General features: G+C 47.2%; 1 protein-coding gene across 1 annotated transcript in view; it reads right to left on the bottom strand.

Annotated features, from left to right (window-relative positions):
- Window positions 1-24,781, bottom strand: part of PKD1L2 (polycystin 1 like 2) — a 101,478-nt gene extending 76,697 nt beyond the window's left edge. Inside the window, 6 exon segments of the mRNA XM_021096997.1 lie at window positions 790-1,019; window positions 9,594-9,741; window positions 13,106-13,216; window positions 17,577-17,762; window positions 19,721-19,885; window positions 22,712-24,781. Coding sequence (XP_020952656.1) covers window positions 790-1,019; window positions 9,594-9,741; window positions 13,106-13,216; window positions 17,577-17,762; window positions 19,721-19,885; window positions 22,712-23,012 — 1,141 coding nt within the window. The 5' untranslated portion in view covers window positions 23,013-24,781.

Below are 27,246 nucleotides of genomic sequence, written 5' to 3'. Positions count from 1 at the left end.
GCTGCTAACTTGAGTGAGGATGGGTTTTAGGTGGGAGGGCCTCTTTGTGAGAAGGGGTTATGTTCAAAATATTTAACTGAAGCGGCATGGGCACCACGGAGAATGATGTTCTGATAAATCAGAAAGGACATTGCGACTCATCCAAATGGATGCTGTGACCAATTAGAATGGACGTTGTGACCAATGAGAAACATTGCTATGACCAATCAGAAGAGATGCTGTGACCAATCTGGATGGATCCCGTGACCAATCAAAATGAACATGATGACCAATCAGAAGAGAAACTGTGAGCTGTCAGAATGGACACCAGGGGCTGCTGTGGCTGTACCACTGTGTGCAGCTGAATATCAGCCCTAATGAGGGCAGCATGACTGTGTCCAGGCTGGTCAGTGTGGGCTGCAGTGAGGTGGGCTCAGGCCCAGCTGGTAGCACTGCCCCTCGTGTTCACACTCCCCTAACAGGGAGTGGCGTGGAAGTCCAGCTCTTTTAATGGGACCATGGGCTTGCCAAGAAGGGTCTTCAGAAGAATGGAAGCTCTCACTAGCTTCTTGGCCTTGTGTCTTTGGCCAAATTTCTAAGCATTTCTTCCTTTGTAAAATGTATTGGGTGGGTTAGTATATATAAAACACTTAGACCCGTTCCTGGTATACACTAGGTATTCAATGAATGGCAGAAAAACCTAACTCCACAAGTGATTACTGTTCGTGTTTATTGCAATACTGGGAGCTGGATGGATAGATTTGGGGCAAATCAAAGTTGCCTTGACACTGACCACTTCTGCAGACTCACCTCCATCAAGCTCCACCTGAATCCACAGAGGGTCCCCGAAGACTGCCTGGCACAGAGGGCTGGTGCCTGACGTGCACAGACCAGAGCACCCAGTCACACGGAGCCTCTCCATTCTGTCTCGCATCGTCACTTGCTTCTGAGCCGTCACGTGCCACTCACTGGTCGTACACTCAGCGAACACGGTGAATTCCCCAGGGGCTGTGAACTGGTGGCTCACGCTGCTGGACAAGCTGCCAGCAACAGACAGAAATGAGACCAGTGTTGGAGACACACAAAGAGGCACATTCACACGTGGGTGCATAGATAAAAATGAGGAAAACCATGCTCCACAACCAAGCCAGGCTCTCGGTAAAGGTTACCTTGAGACGTCCCAGAGCAGGTGAGAAGTGGGGGCAATGGCCCTGATTAACCAGGGAGTCGAATATTTGCCCGCAGGTCCGGTTTCTGCTATTTGTTCCCGCTGTGGCTCGTATAAACCCCCTCCCTGGGCTTTCTTGCTTCGTATAAATACTCTGACCCAGCCTACCTCAACAAACCTTCTGAGCCTTGTTTTCTCCATCTGTAAAATGCGATCAGAGTCCAAGCCTATCAAAATTGTGGGCATGTCTTGCTTCTCATTTTCCTGAGGGGACTAATTTAAGATCTCCAGAATCTCCTGCAGGGATCCATGTGACCTCCCTTCCTGTCCACCTCCTCCTCTCCTGCCACTCCCCCCTTCTCTCAGACCTCTTTCTAGTATCTAGAGCACATCACCCCAAGGCCCCAAGTGTGCCGCTCTTTGCTGGGAATGTTCTTGCCCATCCCTTTACCCACGCTCTTGTTCTGCCTTCAGTTCTCAGCTTAAACATCACCTCCTCAGGGAAGTCTTCTTAGATTCCCAGAACACCTGCTGTAGCTTCTCCTAGGTGACACACAAGTGCTTGCTTACTCACTTCTTTCTCATGAGGCTGTGAGCACCGTGTCTGTCTCCTTCTCCCTCTATACCTGGCACCCAGAGCAGAGCCTAGCTCATGGTGAGTGCTTGAGAAATAGTTTACAAATGGACACATTTGTGAAAAAGCTTTGAGAATGTTGGTGCCAGCCAAGACAGAGTTAGCCCATGGCAGCCTATTTCTTCCATTGATTTTAACTAAAGACCTGAACGTAATACAAAAAGAAGCCACTCACAGATGCTGAAAAGGCAACAAGAGCAGGCAGATTGGGGAAGAAAGTCAAACATTTAAGAATCATCCATAAAGCTGAGAGTTTCCTATTTTATTTCTGTTCTTTTTTTTGTTGTTGTTAATCTCCTTTATCTCTTGACTTTCTCCCTAGGGTAGCCTGTGTCATGACTGCACAGTGAGTGAACAAAACAAAAACTCTGAGAGAAATCCCCTCTATTTAGCCAGGGACCTAGGAAGAGAGACCAGTGAGGCTGACACTAAAGAGGAAATATCCAGTTTTGTTTTATGTTGTTTCTCTCTCTCTCTTTTTTTTGGTCGTTTTAGAGCCACACCCATAGCATATGGAGGTTCCAGGCTAGGGGTCAAATCGGAGCTATAGCTGCTGGCCTGTACCACAGCCATGGCAATGTGGGATCTAAGCCACCTCTGTGACCTACACCACAGCTCACAGCAACGCCGAATCCTTAGCCCACTGAGCAAGGGATTGAACCTGCATCCTCATGGATACTAGTCAGATTCGTTTCTGCTGAGCCACGGTGGGAACTCCCATGTCGCTTCTCTTTTTTGTCTCTCTTTTACCTACCTCAGGCTGTCCACTCTGTCAGCTGCACTGACTGTGTGGGGGTGGTGCAGACACCAAACTCCCTAGGAGAAGATCGATCTTTCTATCCAGAGGAACCATGAAAAGGGGCCTATGGAGGCTGGAGATTGTGGGGAAAGTCCTGAAAACGGATATAGAAGAGGATTCCCTAATTCTGTGTATGACCCAGCATGATCATGAGCTTACCCAGAAACTATGCATGTGCAGAACAGACCCAAAGGAACATAGCAGCATAAACCAGTACCCTGCATGGCACATGAGTGGGACAGGCCCTGATGGCTTTGGAAACTGAACTGGCATGGGGACCACTGCTCATAGAAGGCAAGTCAGAATGGTCTGAACCTAGCTGGTTGTTTGCCTGCTAAAACAAAGCAAACAAAAAAACTAACACTTTCCAGAGGATTTTAAAAGGACCAGAATCTCAGAACTGACTACCCCAGATGTCCAGAGTACAATACAAAATTGCCTGATACACAAAGAACCAGGGAAATGGGGCCAAATTTCAAGAGAAAACAACCAGTAGATGTCAGTCCTGAGATGACTTGTATTGAAATCACCAGACTTTAACCCATCTGTTATAACTGTGCTCCATGAAGTAAAAAGAAACCTCTTGAAATGAATGGAAAGACAGATATTCTCAGCAGAGAAATAGAAACTCTTAAAAAGACCCAAGGGGAAATTTTAGAAATGAAAAACACAGTATGTGACATAAAATATGACTCATCGGATGGGTGCAGTGGCAGAACAGAGATGGCAGAGGAAAAGGCCAGTGAACTTGAAGACAGAGCAAGAGATAATATCCAGTCTAAAGAACATAGAGGAAAAATATTGTAATATTAAAAATAAGCAGAACATCAGCAATCTGTATAACAAATGGTAAAATGTTTGTGTTATTGGAGCATTAGAGAAAAGAAATAGATTGCTGTAGAAATATATATTTTAAGAAATAATGGCTGAAAACTTTCCAGATATAGCAAAACACCTAAGTTGAAAAATTCCAGAAGCTCCATGAAACCCCAAATGGGAAACAAAGAAACTTAAAGAAAATCCTGCCCACATCTATAGTAAACTGCTGAAAATCAACAATTAAAAAAACCCCTTGAAATCAGTCTAAAAAAATGATACACTCCATATAGAGAAAACAGGGATTTGAATAAGTTTCTTTGGAATCTGCAGAGGTCAGAAGACAGTAAGTGACATCTTTAAAGTGTTGAAAGAAAAGAGCTGTCAACACATAATTCTATAGCCAGTAAAAATATCTTCCAGGAATTAAAGCAAAACAAAGACATTCTCAGGAATAAAGAAATTCTCCAAGAGATTTTGTTGCCAGAAAATCTACTTTAAAAGAAATGCTGAAGGAAGTTTTTCAGCAAGGGAAATTATATCAGAGGGAAACCTAGAATTTCAGGAATGAAGGAAGAACATATGAAAAGGTAAATACCTAGAAATGCAGGCTCCCCCCCCTTTTGAGTTTTATGTATATAAATATCACTGTTGAAAGGACTTTTCAATGTATCTAGATATCCTTCAGTTAACAATGATAATATAAAAGATGCAGGCAGAATTCCCGTCGTGGCTCAGTAGTTAACGAATCCGACTAGGAACCATGAGGTTGGAGGTTCAAACCCTGGCCTTGCTTGGTGGGTTAAGGAGCCAGCATAGCCATGAGCTGTGGTGTAGGTCGCAGACGAGGCTCGGATCCTGCTTTGCTGTGGCTCTGGCGTTGGCCGGCAGCTACAGCTCCGATTCAACCCCTAGCTTGGGAACCTCCATATGTCGTGGGAGCAGCCCTAGAAAAGGCAAAAAGACAAAATAAATAGATAGATAAATAAATAATGCAGGCAAAAATGCTGTATGTTGGTAAAGCCTTAACATTTTACGAGAAGTGTAAAAAATATTTAAAATATTTACTCTAAGTAGATTGTGGAAGATTTGATGTGTATATTGTAATCCCCAAAGCAACCACTTTAAAAGTAATACAAAGAGATATAACCAAAAAAGCCAATAGCTAAGCTAAAATGGAATACTGGAAGTATCCAAGTAATCCAAAAGAAGGCAAGACAGAAGAACAGGGAAAATTAAACAGAAGGTGCAAACAGAACACAGACGACAAAATAGTAGACCAAAATCTATAATAATAACTATATTACTTGTAAATGGTCTAAACACAGCAATTTTTTTTTTCTTTAGGGCTGCACCTGTGGCATATGGAAGTTCCCAGAGGGTTCGAATCAGAGCTACAGCTGTCGGCCTACACCACAGCCACAGCAACGTGAGACCTGAGCCGCATCTGCGACCTACACCACAGCTCAAGGCAACCCTGGATCTTAACCTGCTGAGCAAGGCCAGGAATTGAACCTGCATTCTCATGGATCCTAGTCGGGTTCATTAATCACTAAGCCATGAAGGGAACCCCCTAAACACACCAATTACTGTGCCAGATGAGATTTTTAAAAAAACAAGATTCACCATATGCTGTCTACAAGAAGCCCATTTTTGGCAGGGGAGGGAGCTCTACCTGTGGCATGTGGAACTTCCTGGGCCAGGGATTGAACCTGCACCACAGCAGCAAACTGAGCTGCAGCAGTAACAATGCTGGATCCTTAACCTTCCGAACCACAAGGGAACTCCCAAGAAGCCCACTTTAAATATGGTGATGTAGGGAGGTTTTTGTGGGGCAGTGGGTTAAGGACCCAGTGTTGTCACTGCAGTGGCTCGAGTTGCTGCTATGGCATGGATTTGTTCCCAGGCCAAGGAACTTTCACATGCCACAGGTGCAACCAAAATAAATAAATAAATATGATGATACAGATAGGTTGGAGGTAAAAGGATCAAAGAAAGCTCTAACAGGAAATACGACTCAAAAGAATGCTGGAGTGGCTATTATTAATATCAGCAATGTAGACTGCAGAACGAGAGAACTCATCAGCTCTTTAGAGAAGTACGAAAGATGGTTTTGAATCCGGACTGTTTTTCAGTGATCTGTCTGGATGGAAGAAACAATTTCTTCCATTCTCTAGACTCTGGCGCCAAGTAAAATTGCCTGGGGTTAAAGAGCAGAGAAATGGATTTTTCCTGATTTCTCTCCCAGGGATCTCACCCAAGGTTGCAGCCCAAAGTGGCTTTAGTAACTACTGCCAACAAAGAGAAGCTCTGCTCGGAGTACAGTGTAATGGAGACAACAACTTAGAACTTCATTTTATGATCCTAGGACCCACCAATTCCACTCCTAAATATAAAGCAACAGAAATGTGTCCATTGTGCATGAAAAGACATGTACTAGAATGTTCCCAGCTGCACAACAGGTAATAGTCCAAATGGGGAACCTCCCCAGTGCCTGTCAACACTAGAATGGATAAGGACGTTGAGGAATATTCATACAACAGAATGCTACGCAGCAGTGAGGAAAAGGAAATCCCGATTATACACAACGATATGGATAAATCTCAAAACATACTTACTGAGCAGAAGTGAGACGCAAAGGAAAGTGTACAGTGTGATTCTATTTGTATCGTTTTCAAAAAGACGTCACTATAATCAGTGACGTTAGAAGTCAGTATCCTTAGGGACCCACACATCCTGAACACATCCCCTTGGGTGATGGATCATGATTTGTTTCTTTTTCTTTGTTTGTTTGTCTTTTCTAGGGCCGCTCCCACACATATGGAGTTCCCAGGCTAGGGGTCTAATCGGAGCTGTAGCCACCGGCCTACACCACAGCCACAGCAACGCAGGATCCGAGCCACGTCTGCAACCTACACCACAGCTCACGGCAACGCCGAATCGTTAACCCACTGAGCAAGGCCAGGGATCGAACCCACAACCTCATGGTTCCTAGTCGGATTCAATAACCACTGCACCACGATGGGAACTCCATTTGTTTCTTGATCTGGTGCTGGTTACATGGATGAGTTCATTGAGTAAAAATTAATTGAACTGTATCTTTTTGTGCACTTTTCTGTATACGTCTTATGCCTCGATAAAAGGTTTACACATTAGTTTGAACCTTTCTCACTTACCGATTTGTATACATTGCTTTGATACTTGACATGAATGAGATACAACCTAATGGGAAGGAAAGGTCCACTCTAGCCTCAGCTGTGCGGGGAAGTGATGCTGAATGAAGGCCCAAGAATGACGGCAACCCCCAAATCTGTCAGCAGATGGCGCTGAGTTACCCAGCACTGGACTTGGACAATATCACCTTATGCAAATTGTCCCTTAAGGCGCATAATATAATTTCAGAAATATAGAAATTTACTCACGGCAACAGAGAAATGAAACAACTTGCCATGCAAATGAACACAAGACATGGGAAGTGCAAGGCGAGATGGAGCTTTTAAAGGAGAAATCCGTTGATATTAAGCTGTTTCTGTTTGAGGTTGGATCCTATCCCATTATCTCATGTTATTTATCTAGGATGGAGGCGGAGGGTCCATTTGAAAATGCCCTCCTCTTAGCTTGAAGAAATATTAAGCAAAAGTAGGAGTCCATACAAACATATTTTAAAAAGCATGGTGATGTTCACAGAAAATACGTGACTTCCGTATACTTAAAATTCATGCCATTTTTGACCACGTAGATTGAGTGCTGAGGCTGCTAGTGCTGATAAGGAAGCATCAGAAGTGTATCTCCAATGGTACTAACAATGACAGAAGAAGGTGAGTGGATAGTTTCAAGGTCTATCAAATCTTTGAAGTAGACCAAACTGGGTTATTTGGTGGGATGATGGTGGAGCGTGTCACCAGCTATTTTCTTTTGAAAGAGGAAAACAATGCCAGTGGCTTTCACTTACGGTGAACGCCCAGAGGGATTGTGAATGTAAAGCGTGGTTTATTGCTCTTTCTCTTAGATTATGACAAACGTGCATCGCACGGAGAATTCCAAGGAGTAGTATGATAAACACCCTGGAACTTACCATCCAGAGCAGACAACTATTTGCATTTTGTCCCATGTGCTCCAGTTTTTAACTATGTTTGTTTATCACTGGAATGTCCTTGTGTAACTAAAGATCTTAGCAAGGCTACAGCCAGTCAATTTTGACTTTTGCCAAATGCAAGTTGTTTAAAATTCAGGGACTGAAAGATTGGGTAACTCAGCATTTCTTGTCAAATTGACGAAATGGCAGCAAAGGGGAAGAAACCTGCAGAACAGTGCCATGGGTACTGGTATCCCTTAAACTTTTTTTTTTCCCGACAGAGCATCTTCATATATAATTTCTCATTTTACTCTGTGCAACAGTTAAGACTGCCATCAATATAAATGTGACAGGGAAGGAAGCCGAAACTCAGGGATTCTTTCTGGTTTTATATCTGTGACTAGAACCCCAGCCCTTGTACCATTTAATTTGGTGGCATGGGACAATGCCTGAGGCCCCAGAGGATGCTGACTTTGAGATCCTGGCTCACATTTGGGCTGTGGACAGGGCTGGTCCTCTCTTTGTCCCAGCCTACCAAGGGCTTCCAGAAATGCCAGGTACCTCTGGGGCTGGATTCAGAACTTCTAGCCCCCACAGAGTAGAACCGGAGATGTTTTGGGATTAGGAGAGGGACTTATAGGCCTCCTTGATTTCCCTGGGGATCCATGTTGAACTGGGCCAGAACCTAAGGAGGATCTAGAACTGTCTGGGGCACCCCTCCAGCTGGGGTCACCCAGCAGGGCAGAATGGAGCTGGCCACAGGCCCAAGGAGGACTTTGAAATGTTACACATGTATTCAGCTGCCTTCAGGTTGGGGAGGTCATGTTCCCTGGAGGATGCAGGGCCCAGTGCCCTTGGGCCCCCGAAGCTGTGTGCTGTGCTCTCCACTGGGGCCTGAGAATCTGAGCTTTGATTCCGGGCCAGCCTAGCTTTCCTGGCTGTGCTATTCCAGGTGGCCCTGGCTTGCCTGGCTGAGCGGCCATTCACTAGCTGCATGGCTCAGACAGTGCTCTGGACTTGTCTAAGCCTCAACAGCTTTGTGAAACCAGATGATCATTATCTAGCTTGGCACCATCCAACAGAAACTGTGTGAACCACACGTGTCATTGTAAACTTTCTAATGGTCACATTGTAAAACGTTAGAAGAACAGGTGAAATTAATTTTAATAATTTATTTCTTTAGCTCAGTAGATCCAAAATACTCTCCTTTCAATGTATAGTCAATATCAAAACACCACTTAGCGAGATATTTTACATTCTTTGGTGGGGAGGGGCTAGTCTCAGCATCCCATGTGCGTTTCCATTTACAGCACATCTCAATGGAGAACAGCTGTATTCCAAGGGCCTAGAAGCTCATATGGTGAGTGACTATTATACTGGACAGCAGAGCTCTGGCTCAAGGGGTTGTTGTGAGGATTAAGTGAGATCATGTGTGAGTGTGGCTTGACTGGACGATTATTAATTATTATTATTATTATTATTATTTTCATTATCTTTTCCAACAAAAAATACTCCTACACCTAGGTGAATGTCTTCACCCTGTTACTGATATCTTGGATGGTGACTCGATGAAGATTCTACCAAAAGGACCCATCTCTCCCATAACATTCAAGTGACTTTCTTCACTGAGAAAACCTGTGAGCACCAGTTCCTCCCATTCCGGTACGTATGACCCTTTGTCCTGTGGCTCTGCCATTCCTCCATCAATAGGTGGACACTACTTCTCTACCTGTTCAGTTTGAGCTTGGCCACAGACCTTGCTTTGGCCAGTGGAACATTAGAAAATGTGATACAAGTCATGATTTAAGAACGCTTGCCCATTGGGCCTTGCTCTCGCTTGCTGCTGGAAATTTCTGCCTACATGCACATGAGCCTAGGCTAGCCTCTTGGGTGATGAGTGACACATGCCACTAGCCGACATCCAGATAACTGCCAGACATATGAATGAGGCCATCCTAGACCATCCAGTTGAGCTAGTCCAGACAAGAAAAGGCACCGAGCTGATCCAAAGAACCATGAGAAATAATAACTATTATTGTAAGTCACTAAGTTCGGGGATGAAAACTTATGCATTGAAAGCTGACTGATACATCCCGACTCAAGGCTCAGAGATTCCTCTTACCTGGGAGGATAGTAGGGGTCAAAAGTGTGGCCATCTCCCATATTGATGATACAGGACAGGTTTCCGATGTAAGGAGAGAGGAGCCATGTCAGGGAGACGGTGACGTTGTCAAAGGTGAAACTCTCATTGGACACCGTTAGATGCAGGCCTGCCGATCAAAACGCAGAATACCATTGGCCATCGCAAAGCAAGACTGCATGTTTAAAACCTGCTCTCTTCTATTTACTTGCCCTTTATTTTTAGTGGGATTTTTTTTTAATTTTTAAAATTTTATTTTTACTTTTTAAAGTTCTTTTCAATTTATTTTTCATTCTTAGGTAGTACATGACCAAGATATAGAAATTGAAATGTACAAGATACAGAAATTGAAATGTACAAAAGGGTCTACAGTGAAAAGAAAGCCCTCCCCCACTGCCACTCCCTCTGTCCCCCAGTTCCGCTCCCCAGACGAAACCATTGTTACCAGTCTTTTGATACCTACACACAAAAGCACATATATATTTACACAAATATAAATATATACAAATGGTGTTCTGTTCACTATTTGGCACCTTCCATTTTTTTTTTTGTTACATAGTATATCTTATAAATTGTTCCTTATGAATTCAGCCTTGTACTTTTAATAGCTGCACATGTACCCTAATTTATTTAACCAGGATCCACGGATTGTCTAAACTCCCTATTTTATAGGGAGTTCACACTTGGTGCATCAGGTTAAGCGTCTGGCATTGCCATAGCTGTGGCATAGGTTCCAGCTACAGCTCAGATTCAGTCTCTGGCCCAGGAATGTCCATATACTGTGAGTGCCACCAAAAACAGAAAAGTATTTCATAATGTTTAGACAGATAGAAAGCAAAGCACCTTTTGGACAATCTCCTCAGCTGGGGGCTGATGGATTATTATTAGCCATTTAGTGCACAGCAGGTTTTATAAAACCATGAGCTTTGAAAGTTAGCCTGTTGGATGGGGAGAGGGGTAGAATTGTGGGGGTTCCTCCAGCCCTCAGCTAGTTTGTGAAGCACACTCTTTGGGTTTCTGACACAAATGAGAAGAGAAAAGCTCTAAGAAGCCGAATGCTGAAGAAAAGATTTTCCTGCGATGGTCAGAAAGCCATGGCGGTCCTGACTGGTCCTGATCCACAGCCATCTGAGGAAACTCAGGATGCTGGCAGGCCTTTGTGGGCACAGAGGCTGGGGAGTGAATCAGGACCAATCAGGTGACTGCTGGATAAAGTCCTTCCCTTCCCAAATCAGAGACTGATGGTGATCACAGGGAACAGGACATTTGAAATCAACACTGGGACAGAAGATCTGGTCCACATGGTGGCCAGACTTAACTCCCCCAGTGCCCTAAGCTACGCAGCTGTCTGGTGACAAACACTGGCTGATCTCCAAAGGGCAGCCTTTGTCCATGAGCAAAACCACCAAACAGAAAGTGCTGCCAAACCACATGGCCTCAGTTCCCAGAAAATAGAACGAGGCACTCCGATTGTTCTTATTCCACCCACGTATAGTCAGTCCGCATACTTCACCACCCTCCCGACCTGTGCCCCCTCCTCTGTGCAGCCCTCCCGCTCCTGCACCCACAGGCCCTACTGTCCTGCGTGGCCCCCGGGGACCCCGACCTTCCCTGACTCAGCTTTTCCCTTCAGAGCTCACTGCCCCAGTGCTCGCGCCCTCAGCAGAATTTGCTGACCGATTAATCGGTTGGACAGGGGCATAATGTGGTGTCACAGCCTGAGGGAAATTGGCACTCAGACACTGTTAGTTGGAATGAAATTGACACAGCCACTTTGGAGGGTAATTTGGCCACATCTATTAACATTTAACATGCGTGTGACCCAGCATTTCCCCTCCGAGGGCTGGCGCCTCTAAAAATAATGCCAGGTGCATGTTGTGATGTATGCGCAAGAGAGCACTGCAGAGGGAGGCACCACTGCGAAAACTCAGAAGCAACCCAGAGGTGCATCAGGAGGGGAACTGGTGAAATGAATTTTGAGACAGTGGATACTGTGATCATTAAAAGAATAAGTTAGTGACGGGAGAGATGTCAGGATATATTATTAAGAGAAAAAAAAATGAGTTGTAGACTAACATATTTAACTTGTTCATATTTTTATAGAAATACACGTCTATACATACCTACACAGCCATGTCTAAAAAAACACTTTAAAAAGCAGGAAAGAATTTATTCTAAATGTTAATAGTAATCATTTTTTTTTTTTTTTTTTTGGTCTTTTTAGGGCTGCACCCAAGGCATATGGAAGTTCCCAGGCAAGGGGTCAGATCAGAGCTGTAGCTGCTGGCCTACACCACAGCCACAGCAACACCAGATCCTTAACCCACTGAGCGAGGCCAGGGATTTAACCCACGTCCTCATGGATACTAGTTGTGTTCGTTAACCACTGAGTCATGACAGGAACTCCAATAAGTAGTTTTGTTTTTTTTGTTTTTGTTTTTGTCTTTTTTGCCTTTTCTAGGGCCACTTCTGTGGCATATGGAGGTTCCCAGGCTAGGGGTCTAATTGGAGCTGCAGCTGCCGGCCTACACCACAGCCACAGCAACGCCAGATCCAAGCTGTGTCTGCAATCTACACCACAGCTCAGGGCAACACTGGATCCTTAACCCACTGAGCAAGGCCAGGGATTGAACCCACAACGTCATGGTTCCTAGTTGGATTCGTTAACCACTGAGCCATGATGGGAACTCCCAATAAGTAGTAATTCTTTATGAGGGATAGGATTGAGAATTTTGAAGGTAGGGGTTCTTCCTTCTTGATTTATAAAACTCTCTCTCTCTCTCTCTCTCTCTCTCTCTCTCTCTTTTTTTTGTCTTTTTAGGGTCACACTCAGGGCATATGTAGGTTCCCAGGCTAGGGGTCAAATCAGAGCTGCAGCTGTTGGCCTACACCACAGCCACAGCAGCTCGGGATCTGAGCTGCGTCTGTGACCTACACCACAGCCCATGGCACCACCAGATTCTTAACCCACTGAGTGAGGCCAGGGATCAAACCTGCATCCTCTTGGATTCTAGTTGGGTTCGTTACCACTGAGCCATGATGATAACTCCCTATAAAACTCTGATAAATTGTCATAATTTGGGTTATTTTTATGGTTTTCAAGATTTGCATTCTTGAAATGATAGTCTATGGGAAGGGCAGTAGTTGAGAGGGTGTGGAATGTGGGATTCCTTCCAATCAAGTAATTTTGGTTTCATCTGTTATTAAGTCGCCCCATGAAATTTAATTTAAGGGGGTCCCGAGGTTAAATTTTTTTTTTTTTAACTTCTAGCTTGATGTCTCATTTTCGCAACTGGACCTCAATGGTTTTACCTTGAGGCTAAGCTGGGAGTCAGGGGAGGGGTGTTAGGCTTCAGGGCAGCAGTCTGGGCTGAGAAGCTCTCTTAGCACAGCAGACCTGCCCCGTGGATGGCTGCTCCCTCTGCACTGAGGGGCGCTGTATGTGCATGAAGATAAGCAGGGGATTCCCACAGCCAGGCAAGTTGGGGACTCACCTTCCCGGCACTGGTGCTGCACCCACAGGTAGCTGCCCCGGCCGGGACACAGGTCTCCAAAGTAGGTCCCATCTGCTGCCACCTGGCAGGCCTGCAGCCCCTGGCACTGGCCTGGGAGGCACCCACATCCCAGCGGAAGCAGAAACAATGGAAAAGACATAAAGGGATAGGTTCAGACAGAGATGAATGCCCTTGAATTCACTCCCCCCCTACCCCAACCAGTACCTGCTGGCACCTCCTGCAGACCAGACCTAGCACCTGTGCTGGGGGGAGGAAGAAGCAGGATTCCTGCCCTCGAGTAGCTCAGGGTCCAGCACAGTGGTTCTCAAACTCTAGAATGCTCCAGAAGCCCTGGGGGTCTGGTGAAGACACAGACTTCCCAATTCTGATTCAGTACATTTAGAAGGAAGCTTGAAAATTTGCTTTTCCAACAGGCTTCCAGGTGATGTCAGTTCTCCTGGCTCAGGGGCCCCATCTTGAGAGCCAGTGGTCCAGGGGCATCAGGTCAGATGGCCTGAAGTAGAAACCTACATCCTGAGAACTGGCAAAGAGGGGACAGGATTATGAATCCTATGTCTGCCAGGGGCACCAGGTGCCCTCAGGAGGGAGGGGTGTGGAAAGCCCAGACCAGAAACTTCAGGGTCATCCCAGCACCTCTCTCTCTGCCCATGTAGCCGTGAGAGATGCCTACAGAGAGGCCTGGAGAGGGGACACAGCCCTGGCTCCTCGTTGGCTGTGCCCTGCACCTCCTCACCTCCCTGGTTCTCTTTCACCTGTTTGAAATCCACGTTTGTTCCAGAGTTTGGCATATTTAAGTGTTCTTGTCTTGTCTGATAGCCTAGCCAGCAAGCCCCAGCCCATCCTCACATGCTCTCCTGGCCGATGACTCCATGATCTACATCTCATTCGGCCCTCCCTTGAGTTCCTTCCTATACGTCCAGACACATAGCGTCTCCACTTGGATGTCACAGGGTACCCCAGGCCCCTTGCAACCTGAAAGGAGGTCTTAATCTCTGACTTGGTCTCAAGCGTGTGCCCCCAAAAGGTATATCGAAGGCCTACCCCCTCGTACCTATGAATGTGACTTTATCTGGAAATAAGAACTTTGCAAACGCAGTCAGGTTAAGACAAGGTTACCAGGGTGAGCCCTTCATCCCACAGGGCTGGTGTCCTTTGGACAGAGATGGGGTGTGTGAAGTTGGAAGCAGAGACTGGATCTATCAGCATCTGCGGCCCAGCCTTGCCCACAAATAGCAGAAGCTATGAGGCAAGGAAGGGCACCCCTCTGCAGCTTTCAGAGGTGGCGAGGTCCAGCTGACACTTTGATTTTGAGCTCGGCCTCCAGACTGCAAGAGAATATGTTTCTTTTGTTTTAAGCCACCCAGTTTGTGGTACTTGGTTTAAGGCAGCCTTAGGACACAAATACCATCTCCCTCTTCCCCTTTCCTCACGCTGCTTCTCTGCCGGCTCTCCTCTCAGGGCCAGGTCACCCTGGACTCCCACTGTTGACAGGTCCCACCAGTGCCTCCTTCTGTCTCTGGAGTCGGTCCGTCTCTTCACCTGCATTGCCCTGGTCTGCGCCTCCAGCCTCTCTCACCTGGGTTTCTGGCATCAGCTTCCCTTGTCTTCCGGCCCCAGCATCAGTCTGGACTCACAGCAGCCTGGGGGTGTCTTTAAAATACACCTGGCCATGTCCCTCCCCTGCTTAAAACCCTCCAGGGCTTCCCCACCCCCAGGGTTGTAGTCTGGGTTCCTCGGATGCTTGTGACCCACCTCTACCTGTGCTGGAGCCATGCTGAGCATGCTGCAGTCCCCTTCACCTGCCACGCCCTTTCTCCCCCATGGGACTTGTGTGGGCACTTCCATCTCCCCAGAACACCCTCCCCATTCACCCAACTGTCCTTTTCCTGCATAACCCTGGCCAGACCTTCATGTGCCAGCTTAGATCTCACCTCCTCTGGCCAGTTGGCCAGTCCTTCGACCATTGGCCTGCGGATCTACCCTCACCCCACTGGGTTTCCAGATTGTAGGGAGCTGCATTTTCCAAACTCCCCTGCACACTGGCTTCCAAGTAAGCTTGGCCACTGACAGGTGCTGGTGGAAGACTGGATGCAGTATATTAGCTCCTAAGGGCTGCCGTAACAAATTACCCAACAATCAGAGGTATAAAAGAGCACACATTTATTATCTCACAGTTCTGGAGGTCAGGGGTCTGGGTAGGCTCTGCTAGGCTCTGCTCAGGGGTCACAGGGCTGGAATCATGGTGTCGGCAAGACTGAGTTTTCTCTCTGGAGGCTCTGGGGAGGAATCTACTTGCAATCTCATTCTCGCTGTTGGCTGAATTCAGTTCCCTGGGGCTCTTGAACTGAGGTCCCATTTCTTTTCTCACTGACAGCGGGGACCCTCTAAGCTCCTAGGCCTCTCTCCAGTCCTTCCCTGTGGCCCCCTGGATCTCAGAGCCAGCAAGGACCTATCAGGTCTCACACTTGAACCATCTACCCGAGTGCTCTTCCACTTCCAGCCAGAGAAAATTCTTTGCTTGGCGGGGATCACGTGACTAGGTTGTGCCAGGATAATCTCTGTATTTTAAGATGAGCAACCATAATGACATCTGCAAAGACCTCTGTGCCATGTAACCTAACATATTCACGGGCAGGTATTCTTATCATACCCTCACTTCCAGGGATGAGGGTGGGAATTTGGGGTTCCTAATTCTGCCTGCCACCCTCTCTCTCACTGCAGCTCCTCGGTAGCTCCAGCTCCCTCTGGCCAGGCTCTCCCTCTGTGTCCTTGCTCCTACAGGGCACCTCCATCATCCTTCCAGCACCTTCTGGATGGCCCTGACTTCTGGTTTTGGTAAGACATCCCCTGCAGTTGTCTCTCCTGCCCTTCAGCATGGTAGTGGCTTCTGCTGCTGCCAGTTTGCATTTGCATTGTCATCCCCTGTTGGGCTTCTTGGCCCTTCTCTGACTTGGGCCATCCATTCCCTGCATTTAATTCCCTCTGTTGAAAGTCCTAGCGGGATTTCTGTTTCCCGGTTTGCTACACCCCTCAATATGCGTTCTGTACTCTGCTATGTGCATCCACAGCACAAGGCTACAATCTCCAAGAGAGAGGTAATCTTTGTTCTGCTTTGGTTTTTTTTTTTTTTGTCTACTGCTCCTTCTCCAGCACACAGAATAGTACCTGATACATAGCAGGTACAAAATGAGTTTTGCTTGAGTAAATAAGCAGCGCCTTTGTTCCCTTTGTGTAACACTGTTAGGTGATTGCCATATTTGTATGTGTCCCCTCATTAGACTGTGACCTCTTTGAAGAACTAGATTGTGTTTGATTTATCCTTGCATCTGAAGAGCCAAGATAGTGCATGGCTCAGTGCTGGTGCTCAGTGTGTGCTGGCAAATTCATCAGATGGGTGAGTGATTGTGGTATAAAAAGACCCCCTGGGGCTCCGCCCAGATCTTCTCTCCAACCTTCCCCAAAGGATGCAGGGCTCCCCTCCAGTGTGCTCTCTGGGTGTGGCTACAAGGTGCAGAAACTTGCACCTGGGCCTTTGAGGAAAACGGCCGCTGAGCTCCATCAGTGCCTCTGTGAGGGGGGCACAGCCATCAGCCCATCCTGCCTGGGCCTTTCTTCCTTGGTGGGGCCACAGCCTCAGGAAGGCTGGGGCAATAAGGCCAGTCGGAGTGAGCCACCTAGCTGATTTCCTCCCTCCTCGTCTGCTCTAAGGGGAGCAGGGACAACGTGGGGCGGACGTGGGGGGAGAGGAACAAGCTGTTTCCAAGGGAAAATCCTTGTCACCAGACAGACCTGGCTCAGAGTCAGATTTAATCTACTTTAGAACAAGGCCCTAGAGAAACTCTCCCACATGAAGGGGAGCTACTGGTTGGGGGCAGGGGGCAGTCAGGGGTTTGTTTCGGGATTATTCACAATAGCCAGCATTAAGTAACAGTCCACACATCTCTCAACAGAAGGAGAGACAAACTAGGGTGTGGTTATACCATAGATGAAACAAACTGGTACCTGTATCAAGGCGGATGATATATAATGTAACGTACTCATTTCTGTCAGCAGGGAATTTTAATCAAGTAAGGCATAAGGTTAAGATTTGACACAGATGTGTAGTGGGTCCATGGGAGTGCACTGAAATATTTTTTATTCCTGTTTTACATGTTTAAAGTATTTTAAAACGTTAAAAATTTAAATTAAAAAAAGAAAGCAACGTTTCTTGCACCTGGTTGGGGTGGGGAGCAAAACGCCCACCTTTCCCATCAAGTGGGTTTGATGGCAGGTGAAGGGGGAGCCACGGCCCCCTTGCTCCCCTACTTGGTGCTGTGGGCAGAGACTGGCTGGTTTTCCTATATTTCGGAGATCCAAGGTCAGATGGTCCCATCCTTCCAAACCCCTTTGCTGGGCACAGGACACCGGGAGGTGCACTTGCACCCGGAGCTACAGAGCCCTTGGGTCCTACCTGCCACTTCATCCTTGACGCTGACCCAGCTGCATGCCTCCTCCAGGTATGAGGGGTGCCCGGCGTCCTTAGTGCAATAATGGGGAGTCTGGCGGCCATAGAAAGCATCCTGGATCTGGATGACATCCCCCGAGCCGCAGTGCATGGTCGCATTGAGGCCCTCGCAGGCCAGGGTCTGACCGACACCTGTGGCAAAGGTAAGGCAACGCCTTAGGGGGCCTCATGGTCATGGGTGGGCAGGTGCCTGGGTGATGGGAAGTGGAGGGGTCTCGGGGGTCAGAAGCATGAGGCGCAGGGTCACAGTGGGAGCTGACTCAGCAGAGGTGAGAAATATAACGTGGTGGGCAGGAGCATGGCTCAGGAGCCAGACTGCCACGCTCTGACCACTTGGCCTTCTGCCAGTTACTTGGGGGAGTCAGTGGGGCACCTCATCGCGTTGTAGGAAGGGTTAAATGAATCTGCACTTGTAGATTAAGGGCTGTAAAATTGGCAACTGTTATTGTGCCTTTTTCAACTACCTTCCTTGAGCCTTATCTGAAAACAATGTCTGGCACATAATAGATGCTAAACAAGCATTTGTTGAATGAATGAGTGATTTTACGAGTCTTAATACCAGTCCTATTGTATTGTTATCCTCCCCACTGGTAACATCGGGCTCTGCGGGGTCCATGGGCTGAGACCCCACCCCAGCCTAGCTCCTGGCACATGGTCCACTTTCAGTAAAGATTTGTTGAACAAGAGTGACCTGGCTCAGGTATGCACAGCAGAAAGTGGGAAATAGTGGCTTTAAACTCAGGCCCATCTGCCTGGTGCGAGTGCCACAGGGCAGGGGTTGAGACCAAAACCTATGCTCATTTCCTATGGTTCCTTCGTGGCTTAAACAACACAAATCTATCTTCTTACAGTTATGGTCGGAAGTTCCAAATGGGCCCTATTAGGCAGGGTTGGTTCCTTCTGGAGAAGAAAAATCTATTCCCAGGCCTTTTCCAGCTTTTAGAGGCTCCCACATTCTTTGCATTGTGGCCCCTTCCTCTGCCTTCAACGCCAGCAGCACAGCATCTTCCAGTCTCTCTCTCTCATCTTTAAGCCTCATCTCTGTTACTTCCCAGCTGCATGGCCTTGGGTAAGGAACTTCCCCTTCCTGAGCCTCACCTTTTCTTAGCTTTACAATGGGCCTGCAATAGAATACAGGAGGTGCTTCTATTGTGTGATAAGTCAGTGCAGGCAGGACTGTGAGCTCAGCACCTGGGAGTCCTGCTTGATATACATTAGCTCTTCCTAGTGTCACACTAGTGCCAGAGGCTGCAGGGCCCTAGGGGCTGCTGGTGCTGGGACAGGCTGCACTGGGGTGGGGAAAGGAGTAGTGGGGGACGTTTTGGTAAGAAGCAAGGGAAGATTCATAACCCACAGGCCCCCTAAGCTTCTGAGTTTGCAGAATCAGCCAGGCCAGGGGAGTTAAAGACATGCCCGGGGAAGGAGAGTGGGGGCCCCTGTAAGTGTTCAAACCCAGAAAAGGGCCTGGGAGCCAAAGTCTCCAGGGAGAGGCTTAGAGCCAGGGATGGGGCTGGGCCCAGGAAGCCCAGAAGCTTGAGGGACAGGGGATCCTGGGGTAGTTCAGCTCCAAGACCAGACCCCACATGGTGGCCAGGACCATGGGTCACTCCTGTGAGGACCTGTAAACTCAGTCTCAGGAAGGGGCTCCCAGGGCCCTCAAAGGAGGTCAACCATGGGCAGCAGCTGCAAAGGGCAGAAGAGCAAAGCACGGGGTAATTCAGGAGGTGGGATGGGATATGGGCATGAGGGGCTCAAAGCCAGGCTGGCCAGGGAGCAGGAGTCAAGGGGGAGTGAGACCACCTCTCCCTTCATGGGAAGACTGGAGAGGGAGCGGAGAGAGGGCCGAGCATTTCCCTCCAATGCGGGTCAAGAGGGGGAAAGACAGAGGAGACAGGGGAGACTAGCGGGGAGGTAGGTGGACAGGGAAGAGTGAGATGGGGGCTGGAGAGACAAAGAGCATCTCACAGAGACCCTGGGCATTTAGAGGGATAGAGATACGGAGAGAGATGGAGGAAGAGACCCAGAGAGACAGAGTCAAAGAGAGACAGAAAGTCAGAAAGAGGGAGATTCCACGGCCGAGGCCCGCTCACCAAACTCGCAGATGAAGGCGAACTCCTGTGTGCAGTTGTCCGAGGCCACCCACCCAAAGGAAGTGTCTCTCCCCATGTAGCCGCAGAGCTTGGGAGCAGAAGCATCCTGCCCTTGGCGCCAGTGGCTGTAGCTCACGTTTGAGGTGTCCAGCCAGATCGCGGGCCCTGGGATGGGAACATGACCACCAGGACTTAGAGGTGTCCTCCTGATCCTGGTGAGCACAGGGCTCGCGCAGCCCCCCTCCTCGTGTGCAGTGGGTGTGCAGTCCGTGCGGACAGGCTGGAGGCCTCTTGTTCCTGAGCCAGCGAAGGGGTGTTGCCTAGCCATTATCCTCCAACAGAAGACCTCCACCTGCAGTCCCGGGTGCAGCCCCAGAGCCTTCCAAGGCGGTTCAGTCACATAAACGAGACACTTCCGGCAGTGTCCAACCATAGTCTGAAACAAGAGCATGGACGTATGCCTCGGTGGCAAAGATGCTCCCGAGAGAAGCAGGGGCCCTTGGCAGTTCTATTTGCAGCACTGAGTTAAAATGGAAGCAGTGTTCATGACTTCAGTACTCTTTATAGCCTTGAATACACTGATGCGACTCTTGAAGAGGTGTGTGTGTGATACACAGGTATTTCAAGGACACCAGAGATCTAGAAGACACTGAATATCAACTATTTGCTGTGGAGTTCCCGTTGTGGCTCAGCAGGTTAAGAACCTGACTAGTGTCCACAAGGATGTGAATTCGATCCCTGGCCTCACTCAGTGGGTTAAGGATCTGGTGTTGCCTTGAGCTGCAATGCAGCATAGGTCACAGATGCAGCTCAGATCTGGCATTGCTGTGGCTGTGATGAAGGCTTGCAGCTGAACCTCCATATGCCACAAGTGCGTCCCTAAAAAGGAAAAAAAAAATTACTGTGAAGATTCAAAAATACATTTGTCATTTTTTTTTTAAAGGAAAGGAAATCCATACATAGGGTTTAAAAATTCAAACAGTGCCAAAGGGTATAAAATGAAAACATTTTCCCTTTTCCAATCTATGGACAACTCCCATAATTGTTATGTTTCTTGCAGATTGTTCCAGGATGAATTTTGTCCATTTGTCAGCACTTAGAAGTGCCTGACATCTAGTTACACAATTGCTGTTGTACTGCACACAGCCAGGACAGCCCTTGCGTCTTAAATAACATCAAACGTTGGAGGATGGGACATAGCCTACTCAGATTTACCCTGTTTGCTGTAACACCCATGCAGTGTCCCTTGGAGATTTTTTTTCTTGGCTTCTTTTCAGGGCTGCACCCATGGCAAATGGAGGTTCCCAGGCTAGGGGTGGAATCGGAGCCATAAGTGCTGGCCTATGCCGCAGCCACAGCCAAGGCCAGATCCAAGCCTCGTCTGTGACCTACACCACAGCTCATGGCAACGCCGGATCCTTAACCCACTGAGCGAGGCCAGGGATTGAACCTGCGTCCTCATGGAGACTAGTCAGATTCAGTTCCTCTGAGCCACCATGGGAACTCCCCTTGGAGATTTTAAATAGACACACTCCTTTAAGTGCATGTGGATGAACATTTGATATACAGAAACCTGCAACTTCTGTATCTTCAAAGCAAGAAACCATTCAATAGATGTTGCCTGAAGACACATTTCAGAATTCAAACCCTTTGGCTTGTGTTTCCTAAAATGACCTTCCCTGGCTCTTCCTTTGTTCAAGCTTTTCCGTCCATGCTGACACTTGTCTGCAGGTGCTCAGCCCAGACCAAGCTACTCATTTCTAAAACCTAGCAACCTCTGTGGGGCAACACAAGGGGGCAGGACTCTGCATCATCCCGAGCAAGTCATGTCCTCTCTCTGGACTTGTTTTCCTCATCCATCAAGTAAGAGTAGCAGCACCTACAGATGCCAGGAAAACAACGATGGCCAGCATACAGCTCCTTCCTTTGAAGAGCTCATCGCCTGGGGAAAGACACCTGAAAACTTAAGTCAGGCTAAAAGTCCTAAAGGTGTGCGCGAGGTCCTCCAGGTGCAAGGAGAAGGACTCACCTGAATGTGCTGGGTTTGGAGGGAGGACCCCTCCCTGAGGAAAGGATGAGGTGTCTAATGGGAATTGAGCTGTGCTGAGCCCTTGACCCACTTTAGTTTTTTGTTTTGTTTTGTTTTTGTTTTTTTGTTTGTTTGTTTGTCTTTTCTAGGGCTGCTCCCGCTCCCGTGGCATATGGAGATTCCCAGGCTAGGGATCTAATCGGAGCTGTAGCCACCGGCCTATACCATAGCCACAGCAACACGGCATCCGAGCTGCGTCTACAACCTACACCACAGTTCACGGCAATGCTGGATCCTTAACCCATTGAGCAAGGCCAGTAATCGAACCCGCAACCTCATGGTTCCTAGTCGGATTCATTAACCACTGTGCCACGATGGGAACTCCGACCCACTTTGTTTTATAACAAGTGGGGAAAGGACATGTGGAAGCACTTCGAAAATAGCGTAGTCACTATTCCCTGAGACCCAGTTTTCTCATCTGTAATATAGGGACCACATAACAACTCATCAGTCGTGAGAAGAATTCAGTGTGAAAGTGGATGTAAAGCACTCAGCACCCAGCACTATTCTAGCAAGAACTGAAGAAGTCATAGCTAGTCTTAGGCACATACAAAGAAATGGTCATTTTGGAGTTCCCACTGTGGCACAATGGATTAAAGATCTGACATTGTCTCTGTGGTGGCTTGGATCACTGCTGAGGCACAGGTTCAGTCCCTGGCCTGGGAAATTCCATAGGCCTTGGGTACAGCCAAAAAAAAGTCATTTCAGGAGTGTCAGCTATGTGCCCGTTTCTGTGCTAGGAACTGCACAAGAATTTTTTTATTTGGTCCACAAGACAATCAAAAGGGAGCCTTACCATGAGAATTGAGACATAGTAATTTTTTCCATGGAGTTCTAGGTAAGAAGCTATGGCGAGAATCACAGCTACAAATTCCCCATAAAACAAATATCACAGCACCTACCTTGCGTGGTTGCCTTCTGAGCCAAATTCCCTGTGAGTCCGATCCACCATTCCCTGTCTTGGGAAATGTGCTTCTGCAGAAATTGCTGGGTGCTTTCATCACGAATAAAGACCAAATGGCCTCCTTGGCCCTCACACCAGCTCTGGGCACCATAGAAGGTGCGGCCGAGAGGCACAAATTCATAGCAAGCATCTCTGAAACCCACTTGGTTCTCAGAGCAGGAATTGTCATGCTCTGGCTTAGCAGTGATGGCCCTAAACCTCAGAGCAAACCCCACGAGGATCAAGGTCAAGGCACTCATCCTTGAACCACCACTGGCATGTCTGGGTAGAGCTAGCTCTCAGGTCCTTCATATGCTGGTGCCTTCACAACTAACTGCCATCCATCTTTCCTTCTCTTTCTGTATCACATAATAGCAACTAACCTCTTACTTCAGAGACAAAAGATTCAGGATGAATGTGTTTGCATTTTTGCTTCTTCCGGCTCTTTGTTCATTGCCAGTTCCAAATCCAATTAATTTGCAAAATGGTCTTGTAGAGAAAGATAAAGTTGCTGTATCACTTGTCTGCCTGTCATCGAGTCAACTGTTAGCGTCTGATAAAAATTCCTTGTTATTGGTTTTGTGTGGTGACCTTTGGGGGCTAAATGTCTCATGAGAGGCCTTAGCTTGTAGGAAGTATGTGATAAAAGAAAAATGGCAGGAACGCTAGAGTTATGGTGCAGTGAAGAGAGCACATTGTGCCCATACCCAAGCCCATTGTCTGGAGCGGCTGCTGTGCCCACTTGATAATCACATTCTCCCCAGCAGGGCTCCCATCCTAATGGAGATATTTTTCTACTCTCTGCCTCATCACATTACCACTCATTCCTGTTTGAGCATAAAAAATTGCCTACAAAATTCATGTGGTATCATCATGAAAACAAGCCTTTAAAACGTCAAACCTGCCCACCCTCACCCACTGCCTAACCTTCTGACAGAGGGTCCATGATCAGTGGATCAAGTTCAAACCTCTTGGCTTTGTATTCAAGTCCCTGAATGAACTCGTCTCTGACAGTGTTTCCCCACAGACCCCCAAAATGTAGGGGAGCAGCCTCTCTCACCGATTGTTGATGGAGGCATCAGTTGGAACGATCCCGGTCAAGGGCAATATGAGGATAGCTCTCAAAATTTAAAAAGAAAAAAAAAGAAAAAAGAAAAAGCTCTATAATGGAGCAGTTTCATTTCTAGGAATTTCATGGGCAGATGAATGCAGACATATGTAAAACATCCTGTGTCTGAGGTTATTCATTGCAGAATTTTGTAAGAAAGAAAGATTAGAAACAACCTAAACATCCCTTAATAGAGAACTGGTTAGTCAAACGTGGTACATCCTACATACCCACTAAAAAAGAATGTGTTTTTTGTATACAAGTTTGAAAGAATCCTCAAGTTTTGGGCTAGTACTGAAAGAAGAGTGTGAAACATTGTTGATGATGCAGTCCCATTTACACGAAACCCATGTGCGTATTTATTCGTACGTGTGTAATATATCTCATAAAGGACACATGAAAGACTGGCAGTAGTGATGGCCCAGGGCGGGAGAGTGGGGACGAGGCAGGGGGAGACAGAGACAGGCGTGATATTTTTCGTCACGTTGACCACCTTTTTTGAGACTTCCATTTTGTACCACGTGAGTGTATTACCTCTTCCAAAATTACAAATTCTTTTTTTTAAAAAAAAAATCTCACAGGTCCATCATTCCCCCACAAGCTCAAAAGTCACAGCTTGGATTACAATTATAATTATATCCTATCATAATTCATTGGGGTGACCTTCCTTCGTGTCTCTGTGCATTTGTCTGTGCTATTCCTTCTGCCACGAGCCCCCTTCTCCCTGGTCCTTCCGTGATCATCCTTGAGCTGATCTGTGATCTGTTCCAAGATACTTCCTTAATGAACCTTGTAGAACTTGCCTCATATAATATGCCTCTCTCCTCTGAGTTTCTTTTTTTAAATAAAAGGTTGATTAAGATATAATTCATGGAGTTCCCGTCATGGCTCAGCGGAAACAAATTTGACTGGCATCCATGAGGGCACAAGTTCGATTCCTGGCCTCACTCAGTGGGTTAAGGATCCAGTGTTGCCATGAGTTGTGGTGTAGGTCATAGTCGTGGTTCGGATCTGGCATTTCTGTGGCTGTGGTGTATCCCAGTGGCTACAGCTCCCATTTGACCCCTAGCCTGGGAACCTCCATATGCTGCAGGTATGGCCCTAAAAAGACTATATATATGTATATTCACACACCATACAATTCACCCATTTAAAATATACATCCACAGGAGTTCCTGTCATGGCTCAGTGGTTAACAAATCCACCTAGGAACCATGAGGTTGTGGGTTCTATCCCTGGCCTCGCTCAGTGAGTTAAGGATCTGGCATTGCCGTGAGCTGTGGTGTAGGTCACAGACATGGCTCGGATCCCGCATTGCTGTGGCTGTGGCGTAGGCTGACGGCTGCAGCTCCAATTAGACCCCTAAGCTGGGAACCTTCATATGCCTCGGGTGTGGCCTTAGAAAAAACAAAATAACCCCCCCCCAAGAAATATATATATGTATCTATCTCCACAGTTTTTGGTATATTCACAAGGTTGTACAACCATCAGCACAATCAATGTTAGCCCATTTTTCCTTCATTCCCCCCACCAAAGAAACCTGTACTCACTAGCATTCTCACCCCATTCCACACACCCCCTCACCCCTCCCCTCAGACAAGGACTAATGTACTTCCTGTCTCTAGGGATGTGCCTGTCCTGGAAGTTTCATGTAAATGGAATCATACGCTCTGTGACCTTTTGTGGTTGGCTTCTTTGACGATCATACAGTGTCTTCGTGTTTCATCCATCTCACAGCAGGTATTAATGCCCCCCCCCCCTTTTCTGGCACACAGAAAAAGTTTATAGGATAAAAGTTCAGTGAAGGGCTTTTTAAAATGAATACATCCCCAGCTGAGCTCTTTGTTGGCCTTCCTGAGTAATGTGTGACATTCGTGATACCTTTCAAATTAATTAAATATGCCACCACCACTGTGGTACTTTAGTGGGGGGAACATTGTTTTAACTAACCCCAGAGTCCCTCTGGGGAACTTCTGCTTTAGGAAAATACCAATGTAGGCCATTTGGGCTGCAACAGGGGAGACACCGAGGGCCTGGTTTATTCTATTATGACAAATCCCAGCACTGCTGAGATGGTCGGCATGAGAAGTTAGTCATTTGAGGTTGGAGAAGGGAGCCATCGAACATGGTGAGGCTCTGGAACCTTCCAAAAAGGGGTCAGATAAACATTTCTCGTAGTAGGTTGGCCAAAGTCTTTGAGAACACCGTTGTCTCTGTGTGGTTTTAAGCGGTTAACTTTCTCTGACCTAAGGTACCAGTTTTTGGGTTTTGCTCCCCCCCCCGCCCCATCCCCTGGCAACCATTACCTCTCCCTCTATGGATTTACCTGTTTTGGACATTTTATATAAATGGAATCATATGTATACTCTTGTGACAAGTACATTTTCAGGGTTCATCCATATCAGAGCATGTATCAGTACTTCATTCCTTTTTTTTTTTTTTTTTTAATTGTCTTTTTGTCTTTTTAGGGCCGCACCTGCAGCATATGGAAGCTCCCAGGCTAGGGGATGAATCAGTGCCCCAGCCATGCCAGATCCAAGCCATGTCTGTGACCTGCACCACAACTCACAGCAACGCTGGATCCTTAACCACTGAGCGGGGCCGGGGATCAAACCCACCTCCTCGTGGATACTAGTCAGGTTTGTTACCGCTGAGACACAATGGGAACTCCAGAACTTCATTCCTTTTAATCTTGGAATAATACCCCATTGTAAAGATAGACCACATTTTGCTCATCTGTTTTTCTGTTAATGGACATGTGGATTGTTTTATTTTGTCAGTTTCTTAGGGGGAAGGAATAATGTGTCTTAATCTCTGTCTATTCATTGGCTGGCACATAGTAGGACTGAGCATTTGCCAGCCTGGCCCCATCTCCCAGGTCCCTGGGGGGCTGACCCTTCCTCCCACCCCTTTCCCAGAAGCCCTTCTGAGTCGTGTGCAGCAGCCCGGCCAGACAGAGCCCTAGGCAGGATTTGATGTCACTGCTGACTCACAGGCTGGAACCCAAGCTGGGCAGAACAGGGCTCTTATCTCCAGAGGCCAAACGTCTAGTGACTTTCATTAGAAAACTATCTGGAAGGCCACACGCAGAGATAATGTATCTCCTGGGTAAAGGCTTAATTTATGTCCCTCATGGAACATGCTTGGAGACATTCGATAAGGAATGCAAATCTGCAGGCTAAATTCCATTTCACATTCATTATATTCGATAAACTGCAGTCTCGTGGGCACAGACTTCATCTTGGTGATGTCAGCTCACCATGTGCCTTAAATTCTGTGCATGGGAATAAAGGAAGCAGGGCATGGCTGGGTCCGTGTGCATGTGATTCCAGTGATCTGATCCAGCTGCCTGGGCCTCCAAATCCTGATCTGCAGGATCAGCAATT

The sequence above is a fragment of the Sus scrofa genome, chromosome 6, assembly GCF_000003025.6.
Source record: "Sus scrofa isolate TJ Tabasco breed Duroc chromosome 6, Sscrofa11.1, whole genome shotgun sequence".
Lineage (NCBI taxonomy): Eukaryota > Metazoa > Chordata > Mammalia > Artiodactyla > Suidae > Sus > Sus scrofa.
This window is presented reverse-complemented; position numbering and strand designations above follow the sequence as displayed.